This window comes from Lissotriton helveticus, chromosome 8 (genome assembly GCF_964261635.1).
Source record: "Lissotriton helveticus chromosome 8, aLisHel1.1, whole genome shotgun sequence".
Classification (NCBI taxonomy): Eukaryota; Metazoa; Chordata; class Amphibia; order Caudata; family Salamandridae; genus Lissotriton; species Lissotriton helveticus.
Window position 1 is genome coordinate 1,309,460,201 of NC_136069.1, and position 21,845 is coordinate 1,309,482,045.

At 48.0% G+C, this 21,845-nt stretch overlaps 1 protein-coding gene across 1 annotated transcript in view; it reads left to right on the forward strand.

The window, feature by feature from the left end:
- The window catches only part of ATP6AP2 (ATPase H+ transporting accessory protein 2), a 90,835-nt gene that overhangs the window by 14,913 nt on the left and 54,077 nt on the right, over positions 1-21,845 (forward strand). Inside the window, exons 2-3 of the mRNA XM_078658287.1 lie at positions 9,065-9,195; positions 16,790-16,918. Of these exons, the coding sequence (XP_078514413.1) occupies positions 9,065-9,195; positions 16,790-16,918 (260 nt within the window). The remainder of the gene's footprint in view (positions 1-9,064; positions 9,196-16,789; positions 16,919-21,845) is intronic.

Consider the following 21,845-nt stretch of genomic DNA (forward strand, 5'->3'; position numbering starts at 1 on the left):
TACGATACCTTAAATTAACAGAAATGACATACTATATTATATAATAACAAACCATACCACTCCATACTATACAATAACAGGCCATACCGTACAATACAGTGACAGTCCCTAACATATTATACCATAGTATACAATAAGAGGCCATAGAATAACATCCCATACAGTAACAGGCCATACCATACAATAACAGGCCATACCATACAATGACTGGCCATACCATTCATTTCTATACTGAACAATGACCAGCCGAATCATATTATACTATCCAATCAAGTAATCCTCACCTCCTTTTACCCCTGAACCCTTAAGTCACCCTGACTTCCCTTCACCTCTACCCAACCCTCAATACACCCTAACCTCCCTTTACTGCTATTCACTTCTTAACCCCCAAGTCACCCTCACCTTCCAACCTCCCTTTACTTTTACCTATCCGGAACTCAAGTTCTCCTCGCCTCCCTTTACCACAACCACCCCCACCCCGAGCCCACACGTCGTCCTTACCTCCCTTTTACCTCTAGCCACCTCAAGACTCTTTCACCCCACTTTACATCTATTCATCCCTGAACCCTCAATTCATCCTCACCTCCATGTACCTCTGCATAACCTTGAGCCCTCAAGTCATCCACTTTCTTTTACCGCTACCTGCTACTTAGTCCTCAAGTCACCCTCATCTCCCTTTACCTCTATCCACGAGCCTTCAATTCATCCTCGCCTCCATTTACCGCTACATAACCTTGAGCCCTCAGGTCACCCTCGCCTCCCTTTACCTCTACATACTCCACTCCAAGCTCTCAAGTTTCCCTCACTTCCTTTTACTTCTATTCAGCCTTGAACCCTCAATTTATCCTCACCTCCCTTTAGATCTAGCTAACCTTGAGCCCTAAAGTCACTCACCTCATTTTACCGCTACCCACCCCATAGCCCCCAATTTATCCTTCTTTCCATTTACCTGTACATCACCTTGAGCCCCCCAAGTCACTCGCCTCCTTTTAACACTTCTCACCCCAGAGTCGTCAAGTCACCCTCACCTCCCTTTACCTCTATCCACCCCTAAAGCTCCCAATTCATCCTCCCCTCCATTTACGACTACATACATTTGAGCCCTCAAGTCACTCACCTCCTTTTATCACTACCCAACATTGAGTCCTTAAGTCACCCTCTCCTCCATTTACCTCTTTCCACCCCATAGCCCTTAAGTCAGCCTCACCTCGCTTTAACCACCCCATAGCCCACAAGGCACTCTCGCCTCCCTTAACCTCTACATACCCCTAACCCTCAAGTCACCCTTGTCTCCCTTTATCTCTACATACCCCAAGCTCTCAAGTGTCCCTCACCTCCTTTTACATCTATTCAGCCCCGAACTCTCAATTTATCCTCACCTCCGTTTACGTCTAGCTAACCTTGAGCCCTCATGTCACTCACATTCTTTTACCCCTACCCACCCCTGAGCCCTCAAGTCACCCTCACCTCCATCCACCCCTGAGCCCTCAAGTCACCCCCACCTTCCTTTACCCACCCCTGAGCCCTCAAGTCACCCCCACCTCCCCTTTACTACTACCCACCCCTGAACTCTCAAGTCAACCTCCCCTCCATTTACCTTAACCTACCCTCAACCCACCTTTACCCCCTTTATCTCTACCCATTCCTAAACCCCAAAATATTTTTTCAAGCTTACCATACAAGTCTGTAATTTAAAAAAAATACATAACCTGCATAGTAAAGTACTGTGTGGTTAAACGAACAACTATTTACCTGCGTGGTAAAGACTGCAGGTGAAGGTCCTGCATGGTAAAGGCTGTGAGATTAAGGCTGTTTCCTTCAGCTGTGGGGGCTCGGTCAGTTTTATGCAGTTCAGTATGTTTGGCGGGCTGCTTCTTTGCCCCCTCCCTCCACACCTCACCCTATACTTCCAGGCGAGGTCGCCCCCACTCACCGCTGCTCCCGCCGACTTCTGCCTCGCTTTTCTGCCGCTTGACGCTCCTGCCTCGCTGCTGCCTAGGACGCCCCAGCCGCCGCTGGGCCGACACTTTCCCGCCGCTGACTCCCGGCGGCCCCGCCCCCCTCCTGCCCATTCGCCGCCCCGCTCCCGCAACCCAGCTGCTCCTCCCTCCCGGCTCCTTACTTATGTCACCCGCACGCGCAGCGGGCGCGCAGATTGTGCGCCGAAGGCGCGCCAAAGGCAATCCCGTCTGCGCACGTCCGCGCCTGGACCGCGCCCAGTGCCAGGACCCCTGGCCCCCGCCGATGCAAGACGCCCCGGCAGACCTACGACGCCGCCGCCCTCAACGCACTCAATGCCGGCCGGAACCCAGCCTGCTGCTGGGCCGCCCCGAAACGCATCCACGGACCCTTCACCTGCAAAACCTGCAAGTTCACCTGCCTCCGAACCTGCACCGCACCCGCCAAGCCAAGCACCAGCAGCAACCACCTCAAGTGCATCCTGCTCAACACCCGCTCCGTCCACAGACACGCCGTGGAACTCTGGAACCTCCTCGACGCAACATCACCAGAAGTCGCCTTCCTCACGGAAACCTGGATGAACGCCTCCTCCGCCCCCGACATCGCCATCGCCATCCCGGACTGGTACAAGATCATCAGGAGGGACCGCGTCAACCAGACCGGAGGAGGAATCACCATCGTCCACAGGAACACCATCCGCATCACGACCGACTCCAACGACACCTTCGCCGCCGCCGAGCACCTCCACTTCCAGATTCACACCGACCCAAAGACGACCCTCAGAGGCACCCTCGTCTACAGACCCCCGGGACCACGCACACAATTCAGCGAAGACATCACGGACTTCATCAGCCCGCACGCCCTCCCCTCCGCCGACTACATCCTCCTAGGGGACCTCAACTTCCACCTGGAGAACAACAAGGACCGCTGCCCTGCTGGACAACCTCGCCAACCTCGGACTCAAGCAACTGGTCAACACCCCCACCCACTACGCCGGCCACACGCTTGATCCCGTCTTCTCATCCAGCAAGCACATCATCTTCAGCCACTCCACCGGACTCCACTGGACCGACCACAGCTGCGTCCACTTCAGCTTCAGAAGAACCACGACCCACCACCACCCGCAACAGGTTCCCCACAGAAGCTGGAGCAAGATCACCGCTGACCAGCTCACCACCTCCCTCAGCCAGAACCCACCCGCCAGCACAACGGACCCCAACAAAGCAGCCCGCAACTTCACGCAGTGGCTGACCACCTGCACCGACGACCTCGCACCACTGAAGAACCCTCCCAGCAGACCCAGAAGCAAGAAGGCATCCTGGTTCACCGACGAACTCAAGGACTCCAAGAAGACCTGCCGCACCCTCGAGAAAGCCTGGCTCCTCGACCAGACCACTGACAACATGACCGCCCTCAAACACGCCACCCGCAAGCACCACCAGCTTATCCGCACCACCAAGAAGAAATCACTGAAGGAACGACTGGACAACAACGCCCACGACAGCAAGGAACTCTTCAGCATCGTCAAGGAGTTCTCCAACCCCAGCACCGGCAACAACGACATCACTCCTTCACAAGATCTCTGCGACTCCCTCGCCTCGTTCTTCCACCGCAAGATCGCCGACATCCACAACGGCTTCGGCGCACCATCCACGCACCCAACCGTCGAACCAACGCCCCCCACCACCACCCTCCGCACCTGGACCACGGTGACCACCGAAGACACAGCCCGCACGATGAACACCATCCACTCCGGATCTCCAACCGACCCCTGCCCCCACCATGTCTTCAACAAGGCCGACTCCACCATCGCACCCCAACTCCGGAACATCATCAACACCTCCTTCAACACCGCCACCTTCCCGGAGAGCTGGAAGCTGCCGAGCTCAGCGCCCTACTGAAGAAACCAACAGCGGACCCCACCGACCTCAAAAACTTCCGCCCCATCTCGCTCCTCCCTTTTCCTGCTAAAGTCATCGAAGATCGTCAACAGACCGCTTGCCGCCTTCCTAGAGACGAACGGATCCCTCGACCCCTCGCAGTCCGTTTCAGAGCCAACCACAGCACCGAGACCGCCCTCATCGCAGCCACCGACGACATCCGAGCCCTGCTCGACAACGGGGAAACAGCGGCACTCATCCTCCTGGACCTCTCTGCAGCGTTCGACACTGTCTGCCACCGCACCCTAGTTCAAAGCCTCAGCAACATCGGCATCCAAGAGAAGGCACTGGAGTGGATCATCTCGTTCCTCGCCGGAAGAACACAGAGTCCGCCTCCCCCCGTTTCGTTCCGAGGCCACCGAAGTCATCTGCGGCGTACCGCAAGGATCATCACTCAGCCCCACCCTCTTCAACGTCTACATGAGACCTCTTGCAGCCATCGCACGCCAACACAACCTCAACATCATCTCCTACGCCGACGACACCCAGCTGATCCTCTCCCTCACCAGAGACCCCGACACCGCCAGAACCAGCCTACACGAAGGGATGAAAGACGTCGCCGAGTGGATGAAGAACAGCCGCCTGAAACTGAACTCAGACAAGACGGAAGTCCTCATCCTGGGACCATCGCCCTCCGCCTGGGACGACTCCTGGTGGCCCCCCGCCCTGGGCATCACTCCCAAGCCAACCGACCACGCACGCAACCTGGGCTTCATCCTGGACTCCTCACTCTCAATGACCAGACAAGTCAACGCCGTCTCCTCATCATGCTTTCACACCCTACGCATGCTTCGCAAGATCTTCCGATGGATCCCGACCGAAACCAGGAAGACTGTCACCCAGGGACTCGTCACCAGCCGACTGGACTACGGAAACACCCTCTACGCCGGAACCACAGCCAAGCTACAGAAAAGACTCCAACGCATCCAGAACGCCTCCGCCCGACTCATCCTGGACATCCCCCGACGCAGCCACATCTCCGGCCACCTGAGAGACCTGCACTGGCACCCCTTCAACAAGAGGATCACGTTCAGGCTCCTTACCCACGCACACAAGTCTCTCCACGACCTGGGCCCCAAGTACCTCAACGACCGCCTGACCTTCTACACGCCCACCCGCCAGCTACGGTCTACTAGCCTCGCCCTCGCCGCCGTACCACGCATCCGAAGAGCCACCGCCGGAGGCAGATCCTTCTCCTACCTGGCGGCCAAGACATGGAACTCCCTCCCCATCCACCTTCAGCTGACCCAGGACCATCTCGCCTTCAGGAGACAACTCAAGACCTGGCTGTTCGAACAGTAGCGGACCCTTTTCCCCCAAGCGCCTTGAGACCCTTCCGGGTGAGTAGTGCGCTATACAAGTGTTATGATTGATTGATTGGTTGGTTGGTTGGTATTGATGTAAACAGCGTGTGTGCTGTAGCTTTTGAGACATTGTGTTTACTTAGTGGGCTTAGACCCGCCCATTGCTTAACATTGTTTGTCTTCCTCGTCGCTCTCATTTCCTTGCTTCTCATTGGTCACCAAGTGCCAGGTTAACTTCTTCTTTGCGTTTTTGTTCCTACACTGAAGCATGGCCCAAATACTGCTTCCCATACTCGGGGTCCTTTCACTGCTCGCTGCTTTAATGGGTATTTTTTTTCCTTTCACTTGCATCACCTTCCCCCTCCCTCAATTGTTTGCTCTGCCTCTCCCACCCCCCTCCTCCTGCGTTGTTGCTTTTCTGGTCTGCGCCTCCCACGTTATTGCTTGCCCATCCACCCTCACCCCCTTTCTCTTTGTTGCTTGCCTCCTCCTGTCCCGTCAGGAAATAAAAATGCCCCAAAGTCATGTCAAAGGGGTGTCCAGATGCTACAAAGATGCAAATGGCACTGCGCTCCTTACTCAGCATGGTCTTTTTGGCGCGATCTTCATGTGGCGCTAAAATGACAAACTTTAGCGCGGATGTAAGATAATTAACTTTTTTTTTGTGAAGGCTGAGAATAATCCCATATTAAGAAAACAAATGCCTGCCCCTTCACGGTCAGCGCTGGCTGCTCCACAGCACTACTATTTTCTATCATTCAGCCATGCCGAACAGTAGCCACACTGCTGTACAACATAGCTAACAGAAATTGACAAAGCCTATAGCTCTCCTATAGACGAGACCTATTGGCTTTACCAACGATTGTTTAGGTTTGTAATAGCGATGGCTTTTGCTGTCTCAGCAGCTTCAACTAAACAAAAGCATTCACAATTTAATAAAAAAATACATACCTAGAGGCACTTTGGGTTAGCCCTTTTTATCGATTGATATCTTATACTGTCATTCACATTTTGCCTTTGCCTTCTTCCATCACATATTGCATGTCGAGTGGTTAGCCCATTTCAGTCATTCTCTCTTGCACTGTAAGTGGCAGCATTTCCTCTGATCACACAAGCGCAGACTAAAATAGAAATATAATTCGGTACCAAGGCTAGTAGTTTGCTAATACCTATTTTTTTTCCTTTCCGTTCCTAGTTTTTGTCATGCCTATATTTTTAAACTACGAAGGACCTTTTTCTTTACTCGCAGAAGAATCATGTTTTCCTGTGAGGTTAATTAAAAATAACGTGTTAATATGTATGTGTTCTTTATAAGAATCCATAATATTTTGTTTTAAAAATCTGTGATAATGTTTTAAAATGTATGTGTGTGTGTATGTATATGTGTATGTGTATATGTATATGTGTATATATATATATATATATATATATATATATATATATATATATATATATATATATATATTTTTTATTGAAAGCATATGGCTGCCACTCTAAGATGGGATGTTTTCTATTTATTTTTATGGTATATACGTGCAGTAATTAATTATAATAATAATTCGTACCAGCTCAACAAGGCCTGGCCTTCGATTGGTCTTTTCCAACCCTTATGTGAATTCACGTTGTGCGCCTAATACCAGCATTTCTATCTAGAAATGTATGGAAATCGGTATTGGGGTTTGCACTTTATCATTTGTAAACATGTGGGTTTCTAAAATGTGACTGCATTTCAGTAAAGACCATCCTAACAGAAACGCGTTACACTCAAACTCTGCTAATGTTTTACTGATGCTGAAGGAGCTGTGTACTGTCAACAGGTTTGGTTGTTTTCTAACGACATGACCCTGGCCGCATTTCAAGGTCATGTGACCGGACTACAGCCGTTGAGCTGGTGATGCAGTGTTTACACAATTACAGTGGCATTAAAGAGTCCGTCCCCGTTACGGTTTTTAGTCATTGTAATTTTTTCTAGGCAGTTTTGCCATTGAAGAGCAGCACTTTTCTTCGTAGTCGCGAGCACACCTGGTGTCTGGCCTGCTCTTTTAACGTGTAGCTGCGTCAGCTCAGTTCGATTTAGGTTATGTAGTCATTAACATGTTTTTGAACAAGAAGTGTTGTACTTTTACGGTCTCTGTGTTAACTGTATTAACAAACAAAAGGGTATGCTAGTATCACACTGCACACCTCACGTTGTGGACTTTTATGACAACTTTTTTTCTGAAGTGACAGACCTCGAGGCAAGAGTGAGTGTTTATAAGTAGGGCTCCCGGTTTTATGGTATTTCTTTTTTTGCCATTTCTATCTGTATTCATATTTTTTTTTTTTACTAATTTTATCTGTATTTCTGTATTTATTTTTGGTTTTGTTGAAAAATTGAGCTGAAATTAGGATATTTCCACATTTATTTAACCGATAAATATGCACTCATGCTTGAATGTCTGCCATGTTTCAGTGCTGTGAACACACGCCGAAAGATAAATCAGTGCACTTATATGAAAATATGCACATTTCAGTATCAACCTTGTACATATTTACTGCTCCTTTACTAAAAATTCCTTATTTTTTTTAACCCCCTTATCTATCAATCCACACATCCATTGGCCTGGTAGTCATGCAGACAGTGTTTAGAATTACTCAAAAAGCAACTGAATTTCCGTTTTTATCCACAGTTAAAAACAAATACAGACTGAATGAATGTTTTCAGTCTGTATTTATCTGTAAAAATCAGTAAAAACGGAAAATAGGGAGCCTTATTTATAAGTGAACATATTTGTAAAGCGCGCTGAATGAACCCCCCCCTCCTTCACTTCCACCGCACCTGTTAAAATAAAATATTAAATTGCAGGGCACGTGCTTTGAAAAGCAGAGGCAGAACATAAAAACATACATAAAGAGCTGCTTGAAAATGTACCGAATTACAAATACATGGTGATAAATGCGTACAGGGTGATTACCATAAGGGGCAAAAATCCAAGCTCTATACAGAAACTACCTGTTTATTTCATTTCGGAACTTTGGTGTTTTCGTTTACATTTGATGGCATCCTGTACGTAAATAAGGAGGAACTACATGGTGCCGAATCCAAACAGACTTTGCAGTGGTACACTTTATAGGGTGTAGGACGCTGCCAGTGTAGGCAAGGGCTTCCGCACCCGCCATAGGGCTAGTAAGCGCCATATCAATGTTCCAAAGCAATACAAGTAATGGATTGTGGAGCATATCTTCCAGTGCATGAAATGGAAAAATAAAAGTGCAGGAACTCCTGTACCCGAGTACCGGCTTGTTTCTGAGAAGGGCTGGTACTCTCCAATTAAAAGTATTACATTTCTCTTGAGAAGTACCAGTATTCTCCCTTGCAAAAAAAAGTGCTGGTACTCAGTTCCAGACAGTACCGGCCCATTTAAAGCACTGATATCTGCTCTGCTGAATACGGTAGTAAGTTTGTTCCCTCCTCGCTACTTGGAGTACAGAAGTAATAAATCCACCTGCCCCGACCCCTGGAATGAAAGCAAATGTTTTCGTGAGTGGTGTGTTTGAGCTTTTTGTATACAGGTTTCATCTTCCTGACAAGGGGTTTTCTTGTGAGCTAGTTGGCTCATTTGTGCTACTTGGGAGTTGTTTTGAAACTCCTCCAGACTGTGTATCTTAACCTTTGAATATTGGTTGTATGTATTTTCTCTTTATACTCACCTCGGTGCCGGAGAGGGAAATGTGTGTAGTCCCTCTGCAGCCCCACATTTCCTTTGCTATTTGGCACCTGTTTGAGCTTTGTAGGAGGTTTTTTTTTATAACACACACAATCTATGCTTGGTTGGTAATATTTCATGCACATTTAAAACAAAAAAAATCTTTTTATTTAAGGCACTTTTTCTGATGAACTGAACATCCTGAAATCTCCCCCGTCTGTCACGTTCAGAGATGGCAGTTGGCCGGTTCCTGGTGAGCGGATCGCAGATCTGGTTAGCTTAACTATGGGCTTTTCCGTTGAAGAAGTAAGTGTCAACCAAAAAAACTTGTGAGCGAGGATGTAAAGTGTTTCTTTACTGTGTCCCTATCTAAACAACCTACAAATTGTTCCATGCGTAGTGCAAGACGTACGCGTACTTGAACTCGCTTCATAAATCCCAATGTAGGCTATGATGGATCCTCCGGGAACCATCACAGCCTACACTGGGATTTATGAAGCCAGTCCAAACATTTCCTAAACAGTCATTTCTTGAGTATGCAAATAGTTACATTCAGTATGCCACTGTTAAACAGCTTTGCAAGTGTTGGCATCAAAAACCCTATCGAAGCAAACTTGTGTTTTTTTCTTTTTACATGTTAAATAAAAATATTAAGAAGTCACAGAAAATTAATCTTTTCAGTGAAACAGTCATGTTGTGGAGTGGCAAAATGTCGCTCTCTATCGTGCGCTAGAAAGGATTTCCAATTAATTATTAGCCACAGTTAGCATTTATCATTCTATTTCACCTTGAAATCAGTACACAAACTAAACATGGTAACGTTCATGTTAACTTTTCATATCCGTGGTTCAGCTTTCTGAAACATGTCACTTGGTGTGGCTTCGGCAGCCAAGATGGCGGCTGCGTTCTAGGGCTGCTCCTGCGGCCCCCACAAGAATCCTTAGTCATCTTTTGCCAGACAGCAAAGGTTTAGCAGCCTCCTGCTGCGTCTTGTGGTGGAGGTGACCCAGTGGCCGGGCCAATCCGTTTGGTAGCTGCAGGACCGCATTCTGACCCGAGTTGAAGTGACTGGCGTGATGCGCCAGCAAGATGGGGTCCCACGACTAAGATGCGGGCCTGGAGAAGGACAACAGGAACTATGGACCTCAGCGGGCCAGCAGCAACTTCACCAGCGGCTCTGAGGGGGCTCTGGTGCGGGGACGATTGGAGCGGGGTCTGATGTGGAGGAGCGCCGCCTCTTACTATTCGTTAGCAGCTGGCTAGCTGCTCCCTTGAAGCTAGAGAGTGCAGGCTTGAGAGGCTGACTGGCCTGGAAGTGAGGATGATGCTGCAGTGCGAGGTGCGCCATCAGTGCTGGACTTTCACCGGAGGAGGTGCAGGAGCCAGAGAATTGAGGGAGCGCGCACCTAGGCGGTAGGGGCAGCTGGCCTGAACTGGTGTTGCTTGGGATCCCCTCTCCATACCCTGCCCCTGAGTAGAGCGCCTTGTGACCCAGAGCCCGGTGACCAAGACCCCTGATATCGCTGCTGTCTCCCTTGGCAGTGACAGGAGGCAAGATAACTGCAGGGGCCAGTGTCGCTGACTTGTGAGAACTCCTCTTTTTTGCGGCTCACCTGGTGGGGTGCTGGACTCAAGCCGCTCAACGTCATCCGCTGCTGACTGTTTGGGCTGGCAGGCAGGGGTCGTACTTGAAGATCGTGGGTACACCCCTAACTATTGGACCATTGCTGGGGCTCCAAAGGAACGACTGAGCTGGATATGCCTGCTCCCATGGGACAGACTCTGACCCCTCAGCTCCACTCAAAGGCCGTGCTGCTCCCCACCTCTTATGTATTGTTGCTCTGGGGTGGCTTGGAGCCTTCCTTGGTGACACATGTGCCCCGCTAAGGCCCTGCCTGCCAACAAGGTGGATGGTGCTCCGCATACCGCCTAGCCTCATTGCTATCCCTGCTTGCTTGCTTGATCTGACATTCAGGCAGACTCTTGGCTGTCCTGGATGCTTGTGCTGCCGCACCGGGGTAAGCGGGCCACAGGAGGAAGCGGATGGGATGGTAAAGACTCCAGCCCCCAACCGCCAGCTCTGGCACAGACAAAGATAGTTTGGTACACCAGGCCTATTCTGGCACCCACGGGATTACTGGAGGCCCCCTCCTGTTTTTTCACCCCTCCATGCAAGCAGACCTAGTCATCAACCTTAAGGCGATTTGAGGGAGGCGGTTGAAACTAAAGTGGGGGAGGTCCGGGTGGATGTGTCCCGATTGCTTCCGGATGTCACCTACTAGGCGATGGTGGCTGAGACTATAGTATCTTCAGTGGAGAATGAAGTTGCCACCCTCAAGCTCCAGGTCTCCAAACTACTTTCCACAACGGTGTCATTAGAAGAACGAGCCAAAGAGAACCGGTCGCAGAGGAACAATCTTCGGTTTGTCTGCCTTTTCAGAAGGTGTGGAAACAGCTGGCGCAGACCGGCTGCTAGAAGACTAGCAGAGGTCATGGATCCCCACTGATAGACTGTCTCAGTGGTTTGTGGTGGAGATGGCACATCAAGACATTATTCTCAGCGAGGCCTGGATGCATCATGACCTAAGCTTTCAAAATGTGAGGCTTATGGTCTAACCAGACTGAAAGTGCTATTTAACTGGTCTTCTTATTTTTTAGACACTCCGAAGCAAGCTTGGGAATGGGCGATGGAGCAGTGTGCACTTCTACAGCCTGATGGCCTTAAAGGGGTTGTCTTCCAGGCAAGGGGGGAGACTTCCCTTCCCTCTCCTAAACCCTCCAGAAGGAAACTAATTTTCTCCCGAAAGACTTATTCCTACCCACGGACCTTTTCTGATCAACAGATGTTATGTTACATTATGTTAATTTATGTTTGTAAAGCGCCAAATCACCAACGGTCTCTAAGCTCTACAAACCATAAACCCAGGAATGCCATAATACTCGCAGACGGAGCAAAAACTTGGGGTAAACTTATCCAAACACTTCAGTGAACAGGATGGTCTTAAGTTTCTTCCTAAATGAGAGGAGAGTCGCCTCTCAGCTCAGCCTCTTGGGTAGCTTATTCCAAAGCTGGGGAATCGCAACCGAGAAGGCACGTCCCCGAAAGATGGTTCTGTTAAAGCGTGGACAGGCCAACAGGTGTATCTCTGATGAACGAAGACAACGACCAGGCACTTAAGGCGTTAGACGGTATTTAATGTAGCTGGGCGCCGCTCCACACATCGCTTTATGTGCTATGCACAGGCCCTTGAATCTGATCCTCTGCTTAATAGATGGCCAGCGTAGCCGCTGTAACAGGGGTGTGACGTGTGTTCTTCTTGGCAGATGTGCCCCCATGAAGCTTTGAATGTAAAACTGGGCAATGCTGGCTTGATGACTGGGGGAGGAAGTGAAACATGGATTCTCTGGTCTTCCTCTCTATACCTGCTGTTCACTGTAATGCTTCAGGTTTTGTTATTGCTACTTCGTTCTTGGCACAGTAGTATGATACATTGATATTTGCTTTTGGGCACTAGAATCCTTAATTTGTGGACCTTTAGATGCTTTTGGGTAGCTCCCGGCACCATTGTATTGTTGTTAATTAAGGGATTGGGGCAACTGATCCTACAGTGGTGGAAGTTAGGGAGATGGGAGAAGTTGGGGGGATGGGTGGTTTTGTTTGTTCTTTTAGGTTTGACTAAACACGTCGCTGACGGGTTCCTTACGCACCAAACATGCACGCTCTGGTTTGCCGCCTTGAGTGTCCCTCTTGTGACTGAGTCCCTTTGGACCCCCCCAGCATCTCCCAGTTGGGGCTAATGCCCCCTTGGTCTCCACCCCGCCCCCTAACTAATGCCATTTAAGGTCATATCTTGGAACATTAATGGGCTGCTAGATTGCATTAGGGGGTCGGCCGTTCTTAGATACGTGAAGCGATTCCAACCGGCAGTGCTAGTGCTTCAAGAAGCCCACATTTGCGCACGCACTATCCCTTTCTAGGTTGCTTCATTTTTTATAGTGTTTCATACAGGGTTTTCCAGGAGCTCCTGAGTAGTGGCCATCTTACTACACAGGGAGGTTCCCGCTGGTGGTGCCTGCCTCCCTTGAAGATCCCCCAGGGTGGTATGTGAGGTGGAGTCGACTAGAGGGCAGGTACTACAATTTCCTGTTGGTCTGTGTTCCTCAGCAGCAACTCCAGTCCATGCTGCAGATACTTCGGGTTCTTTTGCTGAGTATTCCTCAAGGTGTCACACTGATAATGAGTGACTTTAATGCTGTTCCTGGCCCTATACACAACACCTCTGACCCTCCCCGACCAGGGTGTCGAGGACGTTCCCAGCAACTTTCCTGCTGGGCAGGCTCGATGGGGCTTTGTGATGCTTGGAGAATGTGACACACCCACTTATGTGCGTACTCTCACATCGGCGGCACACAGGACCCCGTCGCTCATTGACCAGATCTGGCTCCCGGCAACGGAGGTCCTCCAACTCATGGAAATTGGGATCCTTTCCTGGGGCATATCTGATCATGTCTCCCCAACCCCGCGGCCACCCATGTGATGCATTAACGCCTGGTAACTCACTGACAAAGACTGTTTCCACTTTGTGGAAACAGAGATCCGCTCAGATTTTGAGGTGAACCAGGGCACAGTGGCCACTACCGGGACTCTCTCAGTGTCCAGCAAACCTACCCTCAGGGGTCTGATCAAGGGGTATGTAGGTGCTCAAACTTTTGCAGACTACTGCTCTGGGGGCCCAGATACTCTCCTTTGAGCGACTGAAGCATCAACAACCTTTGGCTGACCTGGACCACAAGATGTCTAGTCTACAACAGATTTCCCTGAAAGAGGCCAGAACGTGGTGGAGGACATCAACACAGTGTGTACACGAGCAAGGGGATAAATCCAGGAAGCTCCTATACTGGCTGGCAACTAGGATACGGCTTCTAGAGTGGGGCCCTCGATTCGCGAAACAGAGGGTTGCCTTTGTGAAGAGTCTCCAGAAGTAGTGCAGGTCTTTGCTGACCACCACATTGCGCTATACACTTAGATACCCAGGCCTCCACGAGAAGCTGTAACACCCGGTACTGCAGGATATTCCATTTCCCTCGATTTTCCCCCCTCACTCTCCCAGATCTTGATCAACCAGTCGCGGTTGAGGAGATGGGGGGATGTGCTGTCTGCCATGCCCCCTGGAAAAACGAAAGGTCCTGATGGATTTCCAATTGAGTTAGTCAGGCGGTTTAGGCCTCTCCTTCTCCCCTACCTCCTAGTGCTGTATACCAAAGCGGCAGAACAGGGTCTTCCAGCCCCCCACCCCCTGAGTTGGACAAGGCAACTATTGTTCTGATCCCTAAATTGGGCCAGCCATTGGATAGGTAGGTGTTCCTCGTACAGGCCTATCTCTCTTATCAATACTGATGTTAAGGTGTTCGCAGAAGTCTTGGCTAATCGGCTGAGCCATCCCCTAACCAACTTGATGCACTGGGATCAGTGTGTATTTATGCCAAACAGAGCACTCAACACTGTATCCGAAGGGTCCAGATGGCTCTCTCTCAGGCTCCCCGCCTCCAAGGTCCTCCTAATAGATTTCGTGAAGGCATTTAACACCGCTGACTGACCCTTCTTAGATGCTGTGCTATGGAGGGCAGGACTGGGACATTTTTTTAGATTTAGTCCTTTACACCAGCCCAACTGCCTTGGTTTGGATTAACAGGACTCCTCTCACTGCCCTTCCTGAGTCGTAGAGGCACACACTAAGGCTGCTCCTTCTCCTCTCTTTTATTTGCCTTGGCGATTGAGTCCTTGGCACGCCTCATTTGGTGCGACGTTCTGGTGCAGAGATGATCCTGGAATGGTGGATCAGTGGAGCGTATAATGCTAAATGCTGACAGCATTTTGCTCTTCTTGGAGAACCCACAATCCTCAGGTCCATGCTGTCTGAAGATTCTACGTTTGTACAGGGAGGCCTGTGGAATCCGGGGCAATGAATCCAAACCCTTATTACCTATTTGTGAGGATGAGAGCAGCTGTTCCTGGCGAGTCACTATCTTGATATGCTGCTTATCCTTTAAATATTTAGGTGTCTATATTTCTTGCCCCCGAGGTTTGGTCTGGAGCCTTAACCTGACCCCGCTGATTGCCAGGATGAACACCGATTTGCAGCGGTGGGGATGTCTGCCACTGAATGCCCTTTGGGTGAGTGGCCCTTTTAAAATGATGATCTTGCCAATCTATTTATATATTTTTTTCAAACTGTCCCCACCCGATCCCTATGCAGTGGTTCCAGACACTGGCTTTGGGTGTGTACCTTTGTTTGGGTGGGTGGTCAACCTTGTGAGGCCTATGCTAATAGACGACATTCCCCATTAGATGAGGGAAATGTCAGAACGCTATGGTTATCACTTAGCTGTGCAAAACCGTTACGATTAATAACTGGCTCAACAGGTTGGGACAACCCGACATATCAGGTGGAACTGACTTTGATGGTCCTAGATGGGCTCTTGGGCTTGCTTTACAGGATCTCTTCCTGACTTTACAAGTGTAGCGCAACTGTGCTGGAGGGGAGCACTCCGATTTATTGGCTGCGAGCGCAGACTCATCGGGCTGACCCTACTGTGGCAGAGGACATGGTTACAGCACACCATCAGGCTGCAGGGATTTGCACAGTGGGACAGAACAGGCATCGCTCATCTTGGGGATGTTCCGTGCTGTGACTATGTACAGACGCTCTAGGAAATGTGGGAGCAGTACTTGCTGTCCCGCACTCAGTTCCACCTGTACGTGCAGTTGCTTCACACTTTCTTAGTTTATTTGCCCCCTGGTACTCCAGTTCCAGAGTTCAACCCCCTTGAAGCCAAGTTCTTGACGGGGCGGTTGGGCAAGGGTGCTATCTCCTGGATTTATCGGTTGCATTACTAATACTCCATACTATTTCTTTGGACTGCTTCGGTGGCCTCGTTGGGCGAGCTTGAGGATGACTATTTGGGTGGGGCCAGGTTCGCCCACATACCCGTGGCTATATCCGCTTGCCTCTGAATGGTCCAGCTTAACTATATGCACCTTACATGCATGACTGGGAGGAGATCGAGGGGGAGCTCTCTGTGATTCTTGGCTGCCAGATTGACTTTACCCCCAGCGATGCTCTTTTGGGACTGTTGGAGGAGTTGGGGATGACAACAGATGGAACACATTTTTATTGGGGTGGCAACAGTGGTGGCCAAATGTGATATTGCTGCAAGTGGAAATCCCAAGAACCCCTGTTGGCGGAGGAGGGGTGTAGACTGGTGTGCCCTGCAGGAACGGCCTCTATGTATATGAGGCACAGGGTTGGTCCTTCCAACCTGAGACGATCTGGGGCATGGGGTGGGATTATCATGGACTGGATGTGGACATTTAATGATTGCACTTATGTATCGTAACTACTGTGTCGACGTGTGGCTGATGGTCATGTTGTGCATTGTTTTTGTTGTTAACCAATTTTTATTAATTTTAATTTTTAAAAAATGTCACTTGGTCAAATTTGATGTATTCACACTTAAAAGGAGCTGTCTAACCATCTCTGTGGGTTTTGGTTATCTGAAGTTTTCATTCAATTGCAAAACGTTTTCAGTCAATTAAGTACAGTGTCATAAAGAACAGGACATTCAGAGAATGAAATCCTGAAGATGCATTCTTGTTTAGTCTGCTTTCTGTGAAAGATAATTTATGCCCAGTTATGTAAATATTTTAGGCTGATGGGGATATTGTTCATTAGAACGTATTCATGTTTTCAGTATATAAATAGCCTGTCATTCAGTGCTACACAACGAACGAGCACACATGCAAAGTTTGACATATAACCTGCATGAAATGAGAGAAGAGTGGATAAGGAAATGTTTTTTTACCTGTTTGGATAAAATATTAATGTTTAAAATCTCACAGGACCTTCCCTGGCCAGGGCTTGGAGCAGGCAACTTGTTTGATCGTCCTCGAGCTACTGTTCTAGTCACAGTGAAAGGAGTCGAAAAGCTGTCTCTTCCTAAGGATGGAAAGGCCTACTCTGTCGAAGATGTGAGTATATTCCAGATGTCAAATAGCAGGAATGTTACTACTGGATAACAAGAAGATGGGGTGATACAAAATGAGGTGTGGGTTGTGAAGGTGTGATGGATAGGGTAACAGAGCAGAGCTGTTGTGAGTGGCTGAGTGACTTAATAAAGGAGTTTTTCCTAGGTGAGTAGGGCAGCATTGGCAAAGGATTTCAAGTTTTAGAAGATGTTGTAACTCAGTAAAAGAGGCTTAATTAGGATATTATAGTTTGAAATTCTTTCAGATTCACATGCCATGCACAATTCGACCTTCTAGGAGTTCGGTCTTGTAGAGTATTTTTCCTTAATCCATTTTTTTTCTTCTTAGGTGGGACTCGATATAGGCACAGCCTTTGTATAACACCTACTCTAGTCTCACTATGCCCATGTGCATGTCTATCTTCTTAGATTCTGCCCCCTCCATTAACATCCTTCATTGGGGAGGGGGGATGGTGGGATGTGAATGTAGATTTGTTTGAAGCTGCAAAACGATAATTACAGGTAGGTACGTTTTTTTCCGCCTGAAATCTCTTGCTTGCACTGATTATATGGTTGTATTACCTTCCTTGTAGAGGTGGATTGTGAAGGAAGTGGAAGCAAAAATATTTCTAAGTACTTCTTGTCCCAAAGCAAACTCGTTTTGTGGCTGTACGTCTATGCTGTTATACTTTGTGATGGTTTGCTCTGAGGACTATGTGGCTGCTCTGCATATTTCTTGCATAGGAACATTGGCCCTAAAGACCATAGTAGCTCCTTTCTTCCTAGTTGAGTGTGCTGTTTGGTTTGGAGAACAAATTATTTTTGGCAAGTTAATAGCTTATCTAAATTATGTGTACAATCCATGCAGTTATAGTATTCTTTGTTACAGCTGTACCAAGGGTGTGCGCCAACAAAGCATTGCTGTGTTTTTCCTGATGTTCTGAGTGACTTGTATGTATTACAGTTTGGCTCTCCTGACATCTAGTGTGTGTAAGACCCTTTCTGCTGCATTGGACTGCTTTTGGAAGAAGACTATTAACCTGATGGCTTGATTCACGTGAAGGGCGAAATGACCGTAGGCAAGAATTTTGGGTGTGTTCTCATTAACTCTTTATCTTTGTGTATGGATATGTATGGTTCCTGCACTATTAGTACCTGCAACTCACCCTTCTTAGTGGCGTGATATCCACTAAGAAGACAGTCTTTAATGAAAGGTGTTTGATCGTGGCTTTGTGCATGGGCTCAAAGGGTGCCTGCATTACTCTGGCTAATACTAGGCTGAGGTTGCCCTATGGGTTGGATACTCCCCGAGCGGGGAAGAGCGTTTTTGCTCCCTTCATGAACCTTTTGATCAGTGGAACTGAAAAAATCTGTTAAGTGTGTAACCCCTTTAAATAAGCTGCTATGGCTGATAAATCTGTTCTTTGTGATGCGTGGGAGAGTTTTGTGCTTTGTGAAATCTGTGAGGTATTATACTATAACCGTATCTTGATAAAACATGTTCTGCAGTTTGTTCGCTTGACCATGTTAGATATCTCTTCCACTTAAAAACGCAGCACCTTGTGGTTGACTGTCTCAACTCTTCTTTGATGATGCGTAATGTTGCCTTTAGTAAATGTAAGTTTCGGAATTCAACTATTTCAAGAATCATACTATCAGCTGTAGTTCCCCTGGATTTAGTTGGAATACTCTTCATGTTGCATGGCTAGGGTATTCTTGTACACAGGAATATTGACATAGTAGTCCCCAACAGTTGTAGTAGGTGTGAGAACCATGGTAGGCCAGGCCTCCTTTTGGGAGTTGTGAGAATCACTGTCATGTTGATCATTTTGAATCTCTCCAAGACTGTTGGAATCAGTGGTATGGGGTGAAAGGTGCGTGCAAATATCCTGTACCAGCTTATTGACCGGTCATTCCCTGGTGACGGAGGATGGTAGTGTCTGGATGCACAATACCGGCATTTTGCTTTTTCTGGTGCTGAGAAGAGGTCCACCTCTGGCCTTCTCCAGTGTTGATAAAGTGTGTCTACTGTAGATATGTTTTATTTCCCAGTTATGAGTAGACATCTGGTAAAGACGAATTTTGCATAGTGTCGCTTGGATCCTTCATGTAGTTAGGGATGCTGTTGCTACTATTGCACTCGGATATTCCCCAAGAAAGGTGTTCTTTGTCTTTGGGGTTGGAGATGACATTCCCAAATCTACTATGAAACTAGTGTGTGTAAAAGCGATACTACCAATGAGAGTTTTTGTAGGCCCTGTTTGAATGTAGTTGCCTTGACCAGCCAGTCATCCAGGTAAGGTTAGACGTATATGGCCCGTCTCTATGCCAAAAGGCAAAATATAAACTCTTAATGTTTTTCCCTCTCCATCATTAGAAATCTTAAATATTGTTTGTGTCCCTGGTGTATGGGAAGTAAGTAAAGTCCACATTTGTATAGTGCACAATCACCCGTAAGGGTCTCTAGGCGCTGGGGGCCGTCGGGAAGATTAAGCGAGCTATTGACCAGAGTCACATGGTGCTGGGCTAACCTGCCGCCGGAGCCGGGGATCGAACCGTGGTCCCCAGATTCCAGCGTCAGTCGCCCTGGCCGCGGCGCCACACCTCTCCCAATGTGGATGTTGGTATCCTTGACATTCTCTGGTGCCAGATAATCTCTCGTGAGGAACTCTTTTGATAGCATTTTTTGTGCAGCAGTTCTTTGCACCTCTGTCTTCATGACTGGTTACTGGTCTTTTTTTCTTGTGCAGGTGCTTTGGAGGCTTTCTTGGTGGTTTTTGTATAAAGTTGATGCATTAATCATGGTGTATGATACTTATAATCCTCTTGTCCATGGTAATGGACTTCCAGTTGTTTATGAAGTCCTATATTTTCCCCCGCCCCCTAAGTTTTTTGTTGGTTTCCGTCTCTTGATTTTCCTCTACCTCGAATAAAGACATTGTTTGGTGCTGATGTTGCCACTGTTTGGGACCTGAGAGCTGGTTTCCTCCTGCTTGTCTTTGCACTGGGGTACAAAAGGCATGCCTCCTCTGCCTTCTCCTGTTTCAAGCACTACTCCTTTTTAATGTTCCATACATGTGGGGTGCCCATGGCTTTGGCTGTCTCATTGGCTTTCTTAATTTCCTCCAAAGCCTGGCCCACTCCTGGGGCAAAAAGTTGGTTTCATGTCAGGGGAACAGCAATAATATTGGATTGTACCTCTGGTTTAAAGCTTGAGATGCACCACCATGCATGCCTCCTCAGGACCGTGCATATTGCCAGTTTTCTGCTTGCTGTATCTGCAGTGTCTAGTGCTGACTTAAAGTGAGTTAGCAATGATCTTTCCTCCCTTCATTAAACTCTGTGCCCTCTTTTGGTAGTTCTTTTAAGAGATGCGACATAAGGTCCATCAGATCTTGTCAGTGTTGATGAGCATGTTCGTTCAGCAGGGTATTTGAGTTAGCTATTCACCATTGTGTAATACCGGCTCGCTCTATTTTTCTACTGACTGCCTCAAATCACTTGCTCTCTTTGCCTGGCAGGGGTCCCTATGGGTGTCGGAGACATGGGCTTCCTCCTTGCTGTACTTTCTATAAGCAAGTCTGGTTCAACATGACTCTCTATGTACATTGGGTCCTTTGTAGATGCCTTGTTCTTCTCTATGCGAGGAGTGACTGCTTTCGCAGTTGTCTGCTTTGAAAATACATAGTTACCTTGCTGGACTAAGCTCGGGAGGCTTGGCAGAAATTGTTTTGCTTGTACACTAGGCTGAGTATCTTCAGGAGAAAGCATGTGTCCTCCATCTCCATCTCCATTTCTACTCCAAAGTGTCCGGCAGCTTTCTTTACAACTCCATGGTATTTCAATATGTCATCCTGAGGTGATGGTCTTAAGGGATAAATATTTGTCGTCTCCTGTGGTAAATATACTTCTTCCCAAAAAGTTACCTCTTGTGGTATGTTGAAGCCTATATTTATGGATGGAGTAATTATGACTAAAGAGAACCTCCCCTTCCCCCGTGCCTGTGTCTTGCTCTGTACTGTGTTTCCTCCTGCTCTGGGACTAGTATGTCCTGGGCTGTTTTTTTTAACCCCAACACTCTAGGTTCTTTGTGAGGTGCTATGGTTTCCTCGAAAGCTATCTTCTTTAGTAAGCTTTCAGTTTTTTCATCTAATGCCCTCTTTCATTGAAATAAGTAGAGCAGAAGTAGTGTCTGTGTTTTTTTTTTTTTTTAAATAACATTTGAGTCGATTGATCAATCTGCCCCAAATTTGCTAATAACTTTACCCATCAACGTACAGTGGTTCATCCTTTTACTTTTAGCTAAGGGAGTTAAAAGATAGCAGTGAGAATCCTTTTTAAGGTATGTATAAGAAATACCCATGTCTCGCATAGTAAGCAAAAGTTGAACCCAATTGACTCTGAGGTGCGGAGGCATCGCATGTAATTTGTGATGTCACATGTTAGTCAAGTGTGAGATCATGAGCAGCACTATGAGGGGGAGTAATATTAGCTCTGCCATCAGGTTGTGTATTTGGGTCATCATAATGCCGTGTTTTTTTTGTTTTTTAAAAACAGCTGAGTTTTTTCACAAGAACAATAACTTCTCTTTATAAACATTTTTTGGGATGGCTAAATTATTACTGGCAATACGCAACCATCTACGGCAAAGTGCAGCATGCTCTAAGGGTGTAGCTTTTAGCAAAGCCATTTGCCATGGCCCATGACTCCAAATGCCTGGAGTATGGCATTCAGTCATGTGACCTAAGCTTAGGTAGGGTGGGACCTGCTGGCAGCAGCTGAATAGTGGACTAGACTAGCCCAGCCATACAGTGGCTGTTGGGATCAGTAGCTGTACTTCCCCAGTCTTCCGCTCTGACATTGGTTGGCACAGTATTTCCTCATATAGTTGTCTGTTTCTGGTCAAGAGTGAGAAGGGGGTGGGAGGTTCC